Source organism: Lutra lutra, chromosome 3 (genome assembly GCF_902655055.1).
Source record: "Lutra lutra chromosome 3, mLutLut1.2, whole genome shotgun sequence".
In the NCBI taxonomy this organism is placed as follows: Eukaryota; Metazoa; Chordata; class Mammalia; order Carnivora; family Mustelidae; genus Lutra; species Lutra lutra.
In genome coordinates this window covers 197,680,524-197,697,966 of record NC_062280.1, presented here as the reverse complement: position 1 = coordinate 197,697,966, position 17,443 = coordinate 197,680,524, and the positions used below count along the sequence as shown (strand labels likewise).

Here is a 17,443-nt window from a genome sequence, read left to right as displayed (position 1 = left end):
TTTCCTTGGATCACTGAGAAGACTTTATTTGATAGGACAGAAAAGCAATATCTATGAAATATTTCTGAGCTAGGAGGTTTCGTAGTTAAATGGTATTTACCAAATACTCATCGGACATGAGTGTGAAGCATGAGATTGAAAGGGCAGGGAAATAAGTCTGTGCAGACAGGATGGCGGGGAGGCCAGGCCCAGCCGGGGAAGAGAGAGAATATCAAAATGGTCAGCACATGGTATTGCATTTAAAGAACAAAGATGGGGGGCGCCTGAGTGGCTCAGTCGGTCAAGCATCCAACTCTTGATTTCAGTTCAGGTCGTGATCTCAAGGTCGTGAGATTAAGCCCTGCATCAGGCTCTGCATTGGGCATGGAGCCCACAGAGGATTCTCTCTCTCCCACCCTCAGCCCCACTTCTTCCTGAGCCCCCAAGTGCACCCTTTCTTTCTCTCTCTCTCTCTCTCAAAAGTAAATAAATAAAATCAAATAAAGAACACAGATGTGAGAATATTAGTATCTTCTTTTTGTACTGACGACTGGGAGAGTGAACATAATCCAACTGGCATTTCAAGGAACAGAAACAAAACTCTGAAAAGAGTGATAGGCTGATTATGCTGAGAAAAGGTAGGTTTTCATCCGTTTTCTTCACATGATGAGGGTGCAGATGGTGGAATTAATGTTTCTGTGTCAGAACAGACCGTCCATGCCTAAGTGCTACAGCTGGCTCTCACTCTCCCCAAATGGACAGACAGTGGTCAGTGGTAAGCTGCTCATCACTTGGGTTCTGGAGATGGACTGGCGCATCTGAGCGTCTGAAGTCCCCAATGCCTTCCCACTCAGCCCTGGGCAGTTGCACATCCTGTAAAGCTCAGTGTGCTCATCGATAAAACAGGAACAATATCAATATCTACATCACAGAACTGCTAGAAGAATTAAATGAACTAATATAAGTAATTACTGAGCACTGTGTCTGGGACTTGCTGTCCTTGGAACATTTAATACAGTTTTACAAGTAGCTTCTTGTTGGTTTTTATGCCTATTCATAAATGTATGCATGTTTATTCACATGTGTGAGTGCACCCTTAAAATTCTGACCATGCTAATAGTGTCAAAAATCTGAAGAGAAAAGAACTATAAAGTTGAATTTAGCAAATTATGTTCTTGCTCTAGTAGAAGCACTACAAGTTGTCTGTGATGCAAGTTTACATATCCAGTAGTTTTTTTTTTTTAAAGATTTTATTTATTTATTTGACAGAGAGAGATCACAAGTAGACAGAGAGGCAGGCAGAGAGAGAGAGAGGAGTAAGCAGGCTCCCTGCTGAGCAGAGAGCCCGATGCGGGACTCGATCCCAGGACCCCAAGATCATGACCTGAGCCGAAGGCAGTGGCTTAACCCACTGAGCCACCCAGGCGCCCCTCCAGTAGTTTTTTTTAAGATTTGTATATTAGGGGCGCCTGGGTGGCTCAGTGGGTTAAGCCGCTGCCTTCGGCTCAGGTCATGATCCCGGGGTCCTGGGTTTGAGCCCCACATCGGGCTTTCTGCTCAGCAGGGAGCCTGCTTCCTCCTCTCTCTCTGCCTGCCTCTCTGCCTACTTGTGATTTCTCTCTGTCAAATAAATAAATAAAATCTTTAAAAAAAAAAGATTTGTATATTATTTGTGTATTTGACAGAGAGAGATCACAAGCATGCAGAGAGGCAGGCAGAGAGAGAGGGAAGGAAGCAGACTCCCTGCTGAGCGAGAGCCCAATGTGGGACTTGATCCTAGGACCCTGAGATGATGACCTGAGCTGAAGGCAGAGGCTTAACCCACTGAGCCACCCAGGTGCCCATTAATTTCTAAACTATTTATAAACTAATGGAGAACTGAACAGCTCAGAGTTCAAATATCACCTGCGCCCCACGTTGGTTGACCAAGGAACCACAGCCCTCAGGCACCCCATCCGCGACACGGGGAAATCGGTTACGACCTTCCAGAATTATCAGGAGCAGACAAAGAGAAAGAGCTGTGGAAAGTGTTCAGTCAGTGATGGCTTTTGTTAGTTTTGGAAGTATCACAGTGGCAACCATAAGGGTACCATCCATTAAAAAAAATATATGTCACCATGTAACACCCGTCAATGTCTTCAAGCAAAATCTGAATTTTTGAGGTATACTCAGACAACAAAATTCTCATAGACAAGCTACTTAATAATATTGCGGATTGGTGAATCATAATGTTTGGGGTTTTTTAAAGATTTTTTAAAATTTATTTTATTTTAGAGAGTGAGCACAAGTGGGGGAGGGGTAAAGAGAGAGGGAGAGAGAAAGCCTCAAGCAGAGCCCTGAGCCCAGCGCAGGCCTTGATCCCACGACCCCGAGATCACGACCCGACTGGAAACCAAGAGTCAGATGCTCAAACAGCTGAGCCATCCGGCTGCCCTTCATAGTACTGTTTTAACTTTTAACCCCCAAAACTATCTGGGGGGGAACGTGCATAAACAAATTATATGGCAAAGCCTTACCGTTTTCGCTTGCTGGCCCCGAGGTACGTCTGCACTACTCATGGTCTTGCATAGGGGTAGCTATTTGGAACAGCTAGTTAGGAAAACCCGCAGCTCCTCCGCGGGGCAGAGCTCTGCCCGCCACTGGGGCTCCTGACGCCTGGGGCCCGACACTGGGGCGGCCCCTCCTCCGGGGCAGCTGCAGCATCACAGAGTCAAGGGAACAGGCTTCGCGCGGCTCCTTCCCGTGCCCGGATCCCCCGTCTGCCTCTGCCGTTAAACAGCTCCCGTCCTCCACCCTTTCCCCTTGAAGCCGGGGCCCGAGTTGGCCTGCCAAGGTGGCCTCTCGGAGACAGAAAAGAAGAGCTTTAGCTTCCTCTCCAGGGTTCCTGGAACGTGGAAGCGAGGGCTGCGTGCGTGTCCTTCTTCTCCATGCTGGGAAACACGCAAATAAACAGGTGTGGGAGAGAGAAGGGGGCAGAGGCTGAGAGAGGAGGTAGTTATGCCCGAGGGAACACCGGTCTCTTCTTTTCCAGTGAGTTAGGCCACCCTTCCATCTCCTCTTCTTCTTTTCTTTTCTTGTTTCTTCCTTAAATGTGTCGGTGTTGGGGATGTGACGCTCGCGAGGAGTTCTAGTGAGCAGCACGTTTGAGGCCGCACATACCCAACTCTTCGTCCACTAGACTTACGAGCTAAATGTCTTTGATTCAGCCATATATCCATGCTTCAGACTTACTGTTAAAACAATTTAGAATACTTTCCCACAGGGTTCTGAACACTAAAGAGGGAGAGCATGGTGCCTGATAACCGTGTGGTTTTTGGTTTGTTTATGTGTTTATTTGTCTTCCTCTCTCTCTCCCCTTCTGGGTACCTATCACTCAAGAATAAAAAGAAGGAAGGAGCCCCTGTCCTCGACTCCGTGCTACTGGCTTTCCACAAGTGGAGTTTACCCGACCATTCCCAGAGGTGACCTAACCCTTTCTACATTCCCCATATTATAACCTTCTGCTAAGATAATGCAATCTCTTATGGCTTAAAATTTTCATTATGCTACCTGACAAAGAAGTAACCCCAAATTGCTTTCTAAGGTAGAGGCAACAAAGTCTACAATGTCCTAAGTTAGTTTTGCTTAACTTATTTTAAATTAAAAAAACATGTACACAAACACTGACCTTGTGCTTTCACTTGTATTTTCCTTAACGATGTCCTTGACACAAAGTTGCAAAGGCAGTGCTTGCCAATTTATAGGCAACACTGCCCTGAACACAATACAGGGTTAAGTCTAGAGTCAGTAAGACCTGGACTCAAATCTGGCTCCTGGCTGACCTGTGTGTCTTCATGGCAGGGTCTATCCCATGTGGATGTGGTCCTGTACCCTCTGCTCAGTTCCAGGTGGGAATTCAAAGGCACAAGGAAGATGACAGTAGGACAAGGTCTAGAACATGACTGGTGCTGCTCCTTAAGCTGTATGTACTACAGTGGTGATTACTACTAAGATAACTAATAATAGGGGTACCTGGGGGGCTCAGTCGGTTAATCGTCTGCCCTTGGTTCAGGTCATGGTCCCCGGAGCCTGGGATCAAGCCCCGCATCGGGCTCCCTGCTCAAGCGGAGAGTCTGCTTCTCCCTCTCCCCCTGCTCGTTATCTCTCCTGTCTCCCTCTCCCACTAACACTCTCTCTCTCAAATAAATAAATAAAATCTTTTTTTTTTAAAGTAACTAATAATAGAGTACAGTAGAATTCAATTATGGTTCCTCTTATCTTGAAACTTTGTGTTGGGAGTGCCTTCAAGATTTGCTTGCCCAAACTATGTGGCCAAATCAATCTTTTACTGTATCACAAAACCCAGAAGAGTCATCCTCAAAGAATATTTAAGTTGACCCTCACCTATGTTTTAATCATGCGAGACTTTCTCAGGGGAAGTTAAATGTGCATAATAAATCCTTAGCCAAAAAAAAAAAAAAAAAAAAAAATGAACCCTCCCTGAGAGTTCGTTGCCACAGCGTCTCCTGTGACAGGTGTACTCTCAGGCAGTAATCACAAGTTCAAATACTCGATGAGTCAGAGTTTCCTTTCACTAACACACAGGGTTAGAAACAGGTCACAGGCTCTGAGTCAACGGCTGGTTTCAGCTTATAATTCAAAATCTGACCTTTTCTGAAAATGCTACTACGAAGCATCACAATCCCTTCCATCGCTCATCAGTAGGAGGGAAGATTAGGAATAACTGGTCTGCATTTCAGAGCCCAGCTGATCTCGGACTAAACCCATAAAAGCTATTTCAAGGAGGTTGAAGATCAGCAATTAATGACTCTTTCTAACTTTGATTAAAGCTCCATTCTCATGAACACCAACTATATTTATTCTGTACAAAGGAATTAGAAATAGAACTTGAAAAACAAACAGCCAGGAAAAGAAGTAAATCATAGGAGGAACCATAAATAAAAAAGAAACCTTCTTTCCCTGTGGAGAGTGCGCCATCTAGTGGGAATTCCTGATAAACGCAATCTTATTTCCACGGCTTCCCATGCGAAGACTTATTTTCCTTGTCACCATTGTTGTTGTTTTAACAATCTGTATGGGAGGATCCTTATGCAGAGTGTTATAAATACTGTTCCCGTGCAGCTCAGCTCTAGCACCTCACGTCTGTACCATGTACGTCCCCCAGTTAAGCAAGAGAGCTATCTGCTTGTTCTAGGTGCCCTTCCAACTCCACAAGCCGCAAAGTATTTTTAGGTGCATTTTTCACTGAAATAAACCTCCATAAATTTTCATGTGAGACTTTGAAAACTTTTAGCTCCAAAAACAGAGTCAAAGTTAAAAAAAAAAAAAAAAAACTTTTGTAGCTTTAACGCTAAAGCATCATCTCCAATGTTTCCTTCCCCTTGGAGTTCAACGAGGTGAGCGCGGAAGATGGACCCGGAGCCTGCCGCCAGCTCCCCGTCACTGCTACATGTGCTTTTCATGTGTCCTGCAGATGATGAGCGGCTCTTAATGGAGAGGACAAAAGGTGCATCTGGAGGAAGCAGGCCCACAAGTCTTTGCAGCATCTGCCTTAAGACTCAACATACTTCATGGACATCACCACACGAGTGGCCCTGTGGCGTGGGCATTGATAAAGAAAGGCATGTTCCGACGGTCTATTTAACAGAGACAGCCACACCTTTTTAAAGAAAATCAGATCAGTAGATGTGACGGTAGCAACAGTCCTCTTCACAACAATATGTGTCCAGACGGTGATCTTTCCCAGATATACTGAATGCTGACTTTAAGGAGGAAACTCAGAAGGGCCACTGATTTGTGAAGAGTTAGAAAGGTAGCAACTTGAGATTCATACTGCTGACTGCAAACAAGCCAAATGATTTCAAAAATTATGGTCCTTAAGGCACATCCTTACCCAATAAAGATTAGACCCCAACCCCAACTCATCTATCAGACAAATACAAACTCCTCGAGACTTGTCAGCACACTGTAAAGAGTGAGAAGACGCACACAGCACAACCAGCATGATTTATAACGCCTTGTAACTTGCAAAACAGCTTGTTTTATTATGAAAGGACATGATGCCTGTGAAATTCTCATTGTACAAATGTTCCAATTGATATCTTTATGAATCTGGGGTTGTGGTGTGTATTTTTTTATTGAGGAATGTTGTTTTGTTCCCATTGGATATTTAGAATACATTTTAATAAAATAACCTCTTTGTTCAAGGGACTTGAATGATTCATGATTTTCTGAGTTCTTTCCTGTTGGAGCTTCTCACAAAGCAACCCCTGACTGTTGGACTTTCTAAATAGCCCGAGTGATTCCAAACTCTCTTTAGCAAAGAGAGATGAATGCTAGAACTGGACCTTAAGAAAGAAAAGCTTGTTTTCTCCCCCACGCTCACACACTTGGAGTGATGGGTCCAAACCTCAGAACCAGAAGTTCAACTGTTTCTTTGCCTGGAAGATTAGACTCTGTTCCTTTACTCTTCAGGGGTCTGCGTCGAAATACTAAGTGCACGTGTGCAAATACACACAGACACACTCCCTAAACCAATTATCTGCTATCGACGTGGGGTTCTTGCTTGGAAGCAAGATTCAGAACACAGAAATCCACCAGATGTTTCTCCCTCGAGCCTCCTCTTGAACCCCTGACTCAGGGGTTCCGATCTGATGCTTTTCCTCCCAGGGAGAATGTCTCCCACTGGAGATGCCCTGTGTAGCGAAACAAAGGCTAATTCCAGGGACTGGGTTTGTAGCGCAGCTGTTAGAGGCCATATTCCCTTTGGCACAAGCTTCTTTTCCAGTTCTGGGTTTGATTTCCTCCTTTATGAGACAAGAGGATTTGATTTAAAAAAAAAAAATTCTGGTGCCCTAGGAACTTCAAATTTCCATTTCTTTTTTTCTTTGTTTTCTTTTTTTCTAATGACTTTCATTTCTTTTTTGTTTTCTTTTTTTTTTTAAATGACTTTTAACTGAGCTCCCATGCTCCAGTACTGGTGTTTTTTCTTCTGAATTTCTGTTGTTTGGGAGCAGAATAGATCCCCGAAGTCCTTCGCTTTAAATAAGACACAAATTTGATAAGGTCTTAACCTCTTGACTACTCTTCCCTATTCAGCATGATACACTGTACCTACACTCCTGGATATAATACCTTCAGAGAAATGGGATGGGAGTAGTTTAGAATGTCATGGTGAGTTAGGAAACAGCAAATTCATCCTTTTGCCTGGCCCTGTGCCCCACCGGCAGTCCCACATCACAGCAGTGGCCACCGTGGAGGCCTCCCCGTTGCCCCTCCACCCCGTTCCAGGAGCTCAGCACCCTTGAGATCCCATCACCCCTCAAAACCCCTCACCTCTCACATTGGCATCTCTACTCTGCAGCCCCATAAACTTCTCTACCTTGACGTCTTAACCAGCAAGACCCATTCTCCACCCAGCCACGGATCTACCAGGGAGCTCAGGTCAGTGCGCCCAGCGCCCTCTAGCTCCCGTCTCCCACCTACTTCTCTCCTGAATGGGGCTGACTCTCCTCACTGTGTCCTTCTTCTTCTGATCCAAATCTGGACCCATCTTCTTGGGGAGATGCATCGGATAGGGCAGGTGGCAGAAACACACAGGACGCAAAGGCATTCCACAGCTCACCCCCTTCACGACTTCCTCCCCCCAGTCCCATCCCATGACCAATGCACCTGCATCCGAGCCAATGCTTTCTGCCTCCAGAGCAGAAAATGAGCTCTCCAGTTTATGCGTGTGGTGTGTCTTCATCCTTCATGCAATTCCATTGGTTACTAATGAATAACGATTGCCAAATAATACTTCCCATTATTTCAAGACTACCAAAGGTTAGGAATGCATAACTCACATTTATCCAAAATACCCGAAGGAATATAAAAGTTCATAATGCACTAATCCTTTAAATCTGATTTGACAACTAGGAAAACAGAAATGTCACTTCATACATCCACACAGACACATGCTCAAGCCCCAGCATTCCGTAATACACTGTTACGATCTTGTAACACCGAAGGTTGTAACCTAACAGTACCCAATTATTCCCTTTGACTCACCACTTCTTCTCCAAAAAATAAGAAGAAAATTTAAGACTGCTAAAATGCCATCACAACCTGAAGACAGAATTACTACATAGAAAACACGCAGTCACTTACCGGTGTGCACGTAAATTACTCAGGTGAAGTCCGTATTTTTCTTCAGCAGATAGCCCATCCATCAACAAGTAGAAAATGAGGAAATTGCTCTGGCCAAGCGGCTGTGAAACCAGTCTGGATTTCTCGAGCATGTATGTATAAATTCTGGCTGGTTAAAGAAAAAATAAAAAGTGATCCCATTAAATGGCATTACTAGTTCCATTTCCAAACACTTACACAAACTAATTAATTGCAAGAGATAATAAAACAGCCATTTTCAAACACAGGACTTTTGAAAAATATCTTTAGGCTCTATTTTTTAGAGCAGTTTTTAGGGTTGCAGAAAAATTTAGCAGAGAATCCTGAGAGCTCCAATGTACCCGGTCTCTCCTCGCCAATGCACGGTTTCCCCTTTAGCGAAATCTTGCATGAGTGCAGTAGATTTGTGAAAACTGAGGACCCAACACTGTTACGTCATTATTAACCAGAGTCTGTAAAACTATGTTGGTGCTCCCTCTTTGTGTTGTACACTCCATGGGTTTTAAGAAATCCGTAATACCACATGTCCAATACAGACTTATTTCGTTGCCCTAGAAATCCCAGGCTCCACTATTCTCCCTCCCTCCTTCCCTAACTCCGGACGCCCACTGCTCCTCTTCCATGTCTCTGTCAATTTACCTTTCCCAGAACGTCGTGCATTTAGAATCATGCAGCATGTGAACTGTGCAGGTTGTCATCATTTCCGTTTCTTTCACTCAAGAATATGTATTTAAGGTCTTCTCTGTCTTTTCACAGCTTGATTGTTTACGTCTAGAGTCCATCATATGCGCACACTACGGCTCATTTATCTCCTCACCTATTAAAGGACATCCTGGTTGCTTACAGTTTTTGCAATTATGAATAAAGCTGCTATAAACATTTGTGTCCACATGATGTGTGGACATAAGTTTTCCACTCAGTTGGGTAAATACCACGGCATGTGATTCCTGGATCGTATGGGAAGACTATGTTTAGCTTTGTAAATACCACCCAACTGTCTTCCGAAGTAGCCACACCATTTTGCATCCCCACCAGCAATTAACCAGGGTTCCTGTTGCTCCACGTCCTCTGGCCAGTAATTAGTGTCGTATGTGATATTTCAAATATTCGTATGAAATATTTCAAATATTCTAATATTTTTGCAGTGGTATTTCCTTTTTGTTCTAACTCTCATTTCCTAGATTGCCTATAATGGGGACCATCTTTTCACACGCTTATTTATGTTCCGTTTGTGTATCTTCTTTGGTGAGGCGTCTAGACATTTTGACCATTTTTTTTAAAGTGGGCTGTTTGTTTTCCTGTTGCTGAGTACTACGAGCTCATCGCAACTTTGGGCTAACAGTCCCTTATCTGTTGTGTTTTTGCCAATATTTTCTTCTTACCTGTGGTTCATCATTTCATTCTCTTCACAGTGTCCTGCACAGCACAGTTGTTTTTAACTTTAATGAAGTCCAGCTTACCAATTATTCCTTTCACGGGTTGTGTTTTTAGTGTATATTGAAAAGTGATTGCCAAACACAAGGTCCCCTAACAAAAAGTTATCTTATATTATCTTTTAAGAAGTTTTACAGTTTTGTTTTTGCAGTTAGATTTATGATCCATTTCGAGTCATCTTCTTTTTTTTTTCATGTGAATGTTGTGTGGTTCTCGCATAAACTGTTGAAATGATCATCATTTCTCCATTGAATTACCTTTATTCCTTTGCTAAAGACCAGTTAACTACATTATGTGGGTCTGTTTCTGGGCGCTCTGTTCTGTCCCATTGTTCTAACGTCTGTTCTATCACCAGCTCTGCACTGGCCTGATCCCAACAGTTTTAGAGTAAATCTTGAAGCTGGGTAGCACCAGCCCTTCAACTTTGTTCTCCTCTTTAAATTGAAGTTGTGTTGCCTATTTTGGATCTTTTAATTCTCCATATAAACATTATGTCAATATCCACAAAGTAATCTGCTGGGATTTCTATTAGGATCTTGTTGAACTTATAGATCAAATTGAGAAAAATGGATATCTTAACAATATGGAGCCTTCCTATCCATGAACATTGAATATTTCTCCCTCTGTTTAGATCTTCTTTGATTTTTTTAAACCAGAGTTTTATAGTTTTCCTTATAAAGATCTTACAAATATTTTGTTAGATTTGTACCTAAATAGTTCATTTTTTGGTGGTGGTGGAAATAATACGTTTTTAATGTCAAATTCTAATCATTCATTGCTGATATATAGGAAAGAAATTGACTTTTGTATATTAATCATGTATCCTGAATTGCTGGCTTACTAGTTCTAGGACATTTTGTTGTTGTGATTCTTTCCAAATTTCTACAGAGATAATCATGTCATCTTTGAACAAAGACAGTTTTCTTTCTTTCTTCCCAATCTGTATATATACATATATTTTTCTTGTCTTACTGCATTAGCTAGGACTTCTAGTACAATGCTGAAAACAAGTGGTGAGAGGGACAGTCTTACCTTGTTCTTGACCCAACATGGAACTTTTGTGTGCAAACATAATCTGACACAAAACATGTCCTTGGGTATAACAACAAAGGCACCCAAAAAAGTTTTAGAATTTTCTTCATTTTGTGTAATTTGAAAGCACAAGTCATACAGATAATGGAATATATATATATATATATATATATATATATATATATTTACAAATATTCTGCTGTAGACCCCAGCAAGTATTACTATTGACCAGATCAGAAGTGTATAGGGCCACATTATAGAAGGACCAAAAACATAGACAATAGTTTCTCACTGTTGCAAACACTGGAAGCAACCCACTGCAGGAAAGGCAAACATGACTTGAATCTATGCAGACGCAATTTAATATATAGAAGGTATATTAGGAAAATTTCAAGACCTATACTGAAATCATATAAAGGAGCCAAGTTATGGCTTCTAGCCTGATGGTAGATAATGAAACAGATGCTTTGATAATAAGGTTTGTATCCCAACTAAGGAATAAGACAGATGATGTGTTTATTTAGTTTTTAAAAGATTTTATTTATTTATTTAAGAGAGAGATAATGAGAGAGAAGGAGAGCATGAGAAGGGGGAGAGGGTTAGAAGGAGAAGCAGACTCCCTGGTAAGCAGGGAGCCCAGTGAATGACTCAATCCTGGGACTCCAGAATCATGACCTGATCCAAAGGCTGTCACTTAACCAACTGAGTCCCCCAGGTGCCTGGTGACATGTTTGTAAACTATCACATGCTCAGGGTGAACACTGTCTAGCCATCTTGTGGTTTTTGTGAACTCACATACACTGTAGCAGAACACCTAAATTCATTATTTGAGGTTTTCATCTTTAAACATTACAAAAATACAAACAAAAATAACCCATGTCATGATAACATGTTGTTGACCTTTTATTTCATAGAAGCTGAACAATGACAAAAGGATAAAGGATGGGAATCACAAACCTGATTTTGCTTCCAAGATAGACTAGCAAGACAGAAATTACTGTCAATCAACACTTATGGTTAAATGTTTGAGAGGCTGAAAATTCTAGTTTTTCTGGAGTATTTTTTTACTTGTAAAACAGTAAATGATTAAGCGTTCCAATTTCAAATGCAACTGTGAATTACTGTAGTTTCCCACTCTGAAGTAAGGATCCATGGTCAATAAATAAATAATTTTTGATCAAAAGTGGCAGTTCCCTGGAAGTCAAATGGACAAAATTATACCCTACATTTGAACTAGAAACGTCACCTTGTATAATGAGTCTGCCAATAATTATTCTAGAGTCCTGCCTTCAAAAGCAAAAATGTGAGGTCTCCCAGTGTTGGTTTTATATAGCAAATCTACTGGAAAAAATGGAACCACTAAGATGTGCTTCCCTCTGGTAAAATTCATTAAGTGATCAGTTCAGCCCGTCATAATGATTATCAGTGCCAAAAGAACCCAAAAAACCCAAAACCTCAAAATTAATACTATTAAGAAAAGTTGTCTTACTAAAAACCTTTTTAGAAAAGTTGTTGTAAGTGCATAAACAAAGTCTCTTTCAAAATAATCCCTTTAATTAGTTGCCCAAAGGTGATACTAAAATTAGAAGGGGGTATTATAGTTTCTTTCCCATCTCTCCTTGAGTATGAAATCAGGTGAGAATTTCAAGGAGAGGTCTTAATTACTACACTTTTTTTCCTCTCTTTTTTTCTTTCTTAAGCAAATTATTTGCTGAAAACATTTTCCATGTAGCATTAATAACATAAACCCTGTTCAAGGGAATGTTTTCTAAAATCACATTGGAAATAAACTGCAATGGTTGTTCCTACACACTATTTTTCAGCCATCATCCACGGAAGTACTGAGAGGGAATGGAGAGCTGAACAGTTGTCTCCTGACCATCATGATCTGTATTCAGAGAAAAGGCTGATCCCACGCCCATTTGTCCCAGCCAAAGTCCAAGCTTCCTTTAGAACAGCATTCAAAACTAATCAAATTCCACATCATAGAGTGACTTCAATACCTTTAATCTAAATTCAAAAGCAGTGTAATTAGTAATCATCCCAGTCAGCTCATCTCCTGCAGTGAATAAAATTGCTGTGGGTTAGCGGGATTCTGATCAGTAGGATTTTGAAAAAAAAAAAAAAAAAATCTTAAAGGAGATTTTAGCTAAAAGAAAACACAAAACAACCAAAAATTCAAATTTCTGTGAGACTCTAATATTCTTCCAAATGAAAATGCCAGCCTTTCTGCTGTGTCTGAAATGACACTGAAATAAAGGAAGGAAAATGATAGGTACAGAGTTAAGGACGTTTGATTCGTTCATGTAAATGTCCACACAGAAGGAAAAGGCTAACTGTTTTTTTTTTTTTTTTACTTCTCAAGACCTCCTGTATGCTTTAAAAGATGTCTTATTTCAGGAATATTCCTGACTAGAAATAGATCTGTGATCCTCTATCTTTCTGGAAATCTACAGATGAGTATGCTGCTCAGAAAGTTCTGGCACTGTAAAGACGTACATGTTTGCAGATTATATAGGACATAATATGCAGTAAAAGTATCTTACAGACATATTAATTTTTCTTCAATTATAAAAGAAAATGGAAGAAATAAATCTCCTCTCCTTCAAGAAAGACAAATACCTACCCTTATGGCCCTTCCCTTTGCCTTCCAGAAATTTCCAGCACTCACTGTCACTGCCTCACTCTTCTACTTATAAATCATGACCAGTTGGGATCTCTTCCCAGAGCCCCATCATGTCTTCAATTAGAAGTCACCCAAAAGCACACTGTTGCTTAATTAATATATCCAAATATTCTCTCTTTCACTCTTATATATTTCTTTTGACTTCATTATCCCAGACTAACACAAGGGGTCGTATGAGGGAAGGTGCCTCAAGGAGAATCCCAACGGTGACTCCTGGTCCTGAATCTGACACTGCCAATCTCCACCTTCCCTGAACTTCGATGTCCCCACACTAATGTGGGGATGGAGAGACAGAAAGGTCCCAGGCTTCCTCTGGCCTCCAAGAGGAAGGGACCACCATTCAATGCACTCGCGTGACCAGGCCCTGAGCTGGGGTGTTCGGATGTTGGCCTCCTTTAAATTCTGTCGTCAGCCTTTTCATGTTGAAACCCAACTGGCTTATTGCCACTAAAAGATGCTGCTCCTCAAAGGAGATGAGATGAATGAAAGCACTGTGGAACTTCTAAAAAATGTCCAATTGAGAGTACAAAACTAAGGATAACTGATGATGCTAATAATGGAGATGAAGACGATTATCTAAAAATACCCACAAGCAAAAGCCCTAATAGATTTTCCATCCCATGTGCTGTAACCGTAAGCTTAAGTTTCCTAAGTAGAGAACATAGCCCTGGCATATGCACCGGGAGGCATTTCTGATTGTTAGTAAATTTCAGTTTCCGCTTAAACAGACGGGGCATCCCCAGGCACAGGTGAGTCAGAAGCCCAGTACCCTCCCTTCCCACATGCGGGCTCTGCGCCCGCCTCCCTCCGCAGACCTTCCACACACGGCCACTTTACCAATCCCCACGGAACAAGGTGGCACTAAGGATGCATAATACGGTTCTATTCTTACCATATACAGTCTGTTATTACGAAGAGGAATTGGCTCTAATTAAAAAAAAACAAAGCCCAGAGTTCAATACTGATAGCTTTCCTGATCTATTTACACTCTCAATAATTTGTGTTCTTTATGGACATGAGTGATTCCATGATGGCTTTACACAATTTCCTCCCTGACGTGAAGAATGGTGGCCTCATCATACTGACGCTTCACATGCATTCCTTAGCCTTATTGATTCTACAAATACTTAGCGAGGCCTCGCTCTACTCTGCACGGGGCAGACCGGATCCGCACCACCAACGGGCTTATACCCCAATAGGAGACACAGACAGCAACCGACCCAACAAATCATGAAAAGGACACTTCCGGATTTTGACAAGTGCTATAGAAGAAATAAGTAAGGAGACAGATCTGGGGATCCAGGGTCACCTTCGAATGAGTTTGGGGAAGAAAGAGAGGTTTCTCTGAAGAAGTGACCTGCACCGAACCCAGGACAGTGAGAGTTGCCTGTCCTTTCCAGGAGAAGACATAAGCCTCCTCCAGGCAGCAGAGAGAGAAAACCAAGCCTTGGCCTCATATAAGCAAGGAACTTAAAAAGTCTGGTGAGGCTGGAGAACGTGGACCAGGTGGAGCGGGGGGACAGGGGAGGTCGGGGAGGACACAGGCACAGGGGGCTGTGAGGGCTGCAGTGTGAAAGAACAGGGAACTGGTCCTGGGTTTGACATATTGATGAGGGTGGCGAAGGGCTCTGTGGATTGAGAGGGGGAATAGTTGAGGCATAATCATAGCCTGACAGCAGTGGCTGATTTCCATTTCTACAGAGCTACAAAGCATGCTATCTTCTTAATTAACATTCATGAATGTAAATGAGGCAATGACTTAGGAAAAAGAACTGGTCTGAACACCACAAAATGGGCTCAGTTTGGAGGGAAGGGTGTTCCAAACAAGGCTAAATTCACAAAACATGGGAACACAGGACCTCAGGAGGGCCTTCAAGGCCACAGGAGCCAGAGCAGAAGGGCTTCTCCTCAGCTCACTGAACCAGAGGACATTCTGACTGGTGAGTCGGCCAAGGGCTCCAATGCAGGAAAACTGGGCAGTAGTGCTGGGTCCAGAGACACAGCCAGGAATCCCAAGGGGGGGTGTCAGAAATAGGGTGAATGTCCACAATGTCCACAATTGCCCAACTGTGGAAGGAGCCGAGATGCCCTTCAACAGATGAATGGATAAAGGAGATGTGGTGCATCCGTACAATGGAGGATGACTCAGCCATCAGAAGGGAGGAGTATCCAGCATTTGCATCGATGTGGATGGCACTGGAGGGGATGATGCTGAGAGCAGCAAGTTAAGAAGAGAAAGACAAGTATCATGTGGTTTCTCTCATACGTGGAACATATGGAATAGTGTGGAGGACCACAGGGAAAGGCAGCAAGACTAAACGGGAAGAAATCAGAAAGGGAGACAAACCATGAGAGACTCTGGACTTTGGGAACAAAACTGAGGGTTACAAAAGGAGGGGGGTGGGAGGATAGGGTGACCTGGTGATGGGTATTAAGGAGGACATGTGTTGGGTTGAGCACTGCGTGTTACACACAATTACAACAAAAACTTATGATGCACTCCATGCTGGCTAACTGAACCTTTTAAAAAAGAGAGAAAAGAAAAGAAATGGGGTGAGGCAGGAATGGGCCGGCCCCTGCAGAAGAAAGCATTAGAAATACATAAAAGCTTATTTCCGAAGAAATCATAACAGGAAAATAATTTTACTTCATGCCCGTATAATAAATATTAAAGAATTTAAAAAAAGAAAAGTCGCCTCAGTCTACAAAGACTTCAGGACAGCAGCTTCCAAGGTTTTGAAGTTTTAGCTCATAGTCCTCACATCAGACAGCCGATACTTCCAAAACCACAGCTCATTTTGTTATTGTTATGAGCGTACAATCACACAGTCAGGCTGTTAGGAAAGTTCCATTAACGTCCCAGAAGAGGAGACAACATTATGACCCAACAAAGTATCTGGTGGGGAGCTGGGTTTATCCCGGATTGGGGGAATGTTCTGGTTTTGAATGTCTCATTGCCACAGGAGGTCTGTGCCTCGCCACGCCACCGGCAAAGGGCCACCTGCCCAGCCTGCTCGCTGAGCTGAGCACAGGGGTGAGGGGTGGCATACACACCAGGGGTTCCCAAACACCGTCGTCGCAGCTCTGCCCACCCTCTCCACGGTGAGAGAAGCCCTTCGCAGCCTCCACTGTAGGTCTTCAAAAGTAGTTTCTCCCCAATTAAGTGAAACAAGGCTGAAAGGAATATGCGAGATATGTCTGGTGTCAAATTTTCTTGTTGGGAGAAGAGAGTAAGGGACATTCGCCCAATGTCCATGCAGAGATCCAGCCTGGGATCCCCTCTGTGCTGCGCCAAGTGTCCTTGCGGAAGGATGCTTTGTGATGGGGGACCTGGGGCTCCAAACACTGCAGAGGTCTCTACCACATAGATCTGAATATTTAGAAACAACAAAATGGTCCCCTGGGGAAAAGACTGAAAGGATACTGCTCTATCTTATGTCAAAACATTGCACATACTCATAACCTTAATACATTAAAGGACCTTAAAAAGACCAGATATGATCTTGATCCCTACCATTAATTTCATAAGTGCACCTAAGCCCTGAAAACCCCTCTACACTCTTAGATGAAAAGTATAAGTCATTAGGGATTCAACCTCAGAGTCCCGAGCAAAAGGTACTGGCTGAATGCAAGCACATCACTGTTGGCAGAGGTTTCCTACTACAAACTCACCTATGGGGTTGTGGTAAGAGGTTCTAGATGTCGGTCCGTCCTGATGGTGCTGGCACAGACACCGGGGAACTCAGAACAATGACATTGTTAAATAAGTAATCAGATGGGGGAAATGTTGGGCTGAAAAAGCCAGACCAGAATGTTCTTTATTAATTAAATTTTCTTCAAAATAAACAGTCCCCACTTTTCTATAGCCGCTATTGCATAAAACTGAGCCTCATATTTTCTATCATAATTCATGGCTACATCCCTGATTAGGGAGCTGGCATTAAGTTATAACCGTAGGAGCAACAGTATCTATAAAGGGAACATGCAACCTCTCTCAACCTTAAAATTAGTAAGAGAATACTCTGTCCAAGACACCCATCGCCACTGTTTTAGAAAAGTGGATAATTTAAGGGAAACTCTAGACCACCACGAAGTACAAAATCAACCTGTAACCTACATTCACTTGACCTAGTTTGAGGTGTAAAA

General features: G+C 42.6%; 1 protein-coding gene across 1 annotated transcript in view; it reads right to left on the bottom strand.

Moving 5' to 3' along the window:
• MYO16 (myosin XVI) overlaps positions 1–17,443 on the bottom strand; it is a 438,349-nt gene that overhangs the window by 246,591 nt on the left and 174,315 nt on the right. Inside the window, 1 exon segment of the mRNA XM_047720392.1 lies at positions 8,128–8,275. Coding sequence (XP_047576348.1) covers positions 8,128–8,275 — 148 coding nt within the window.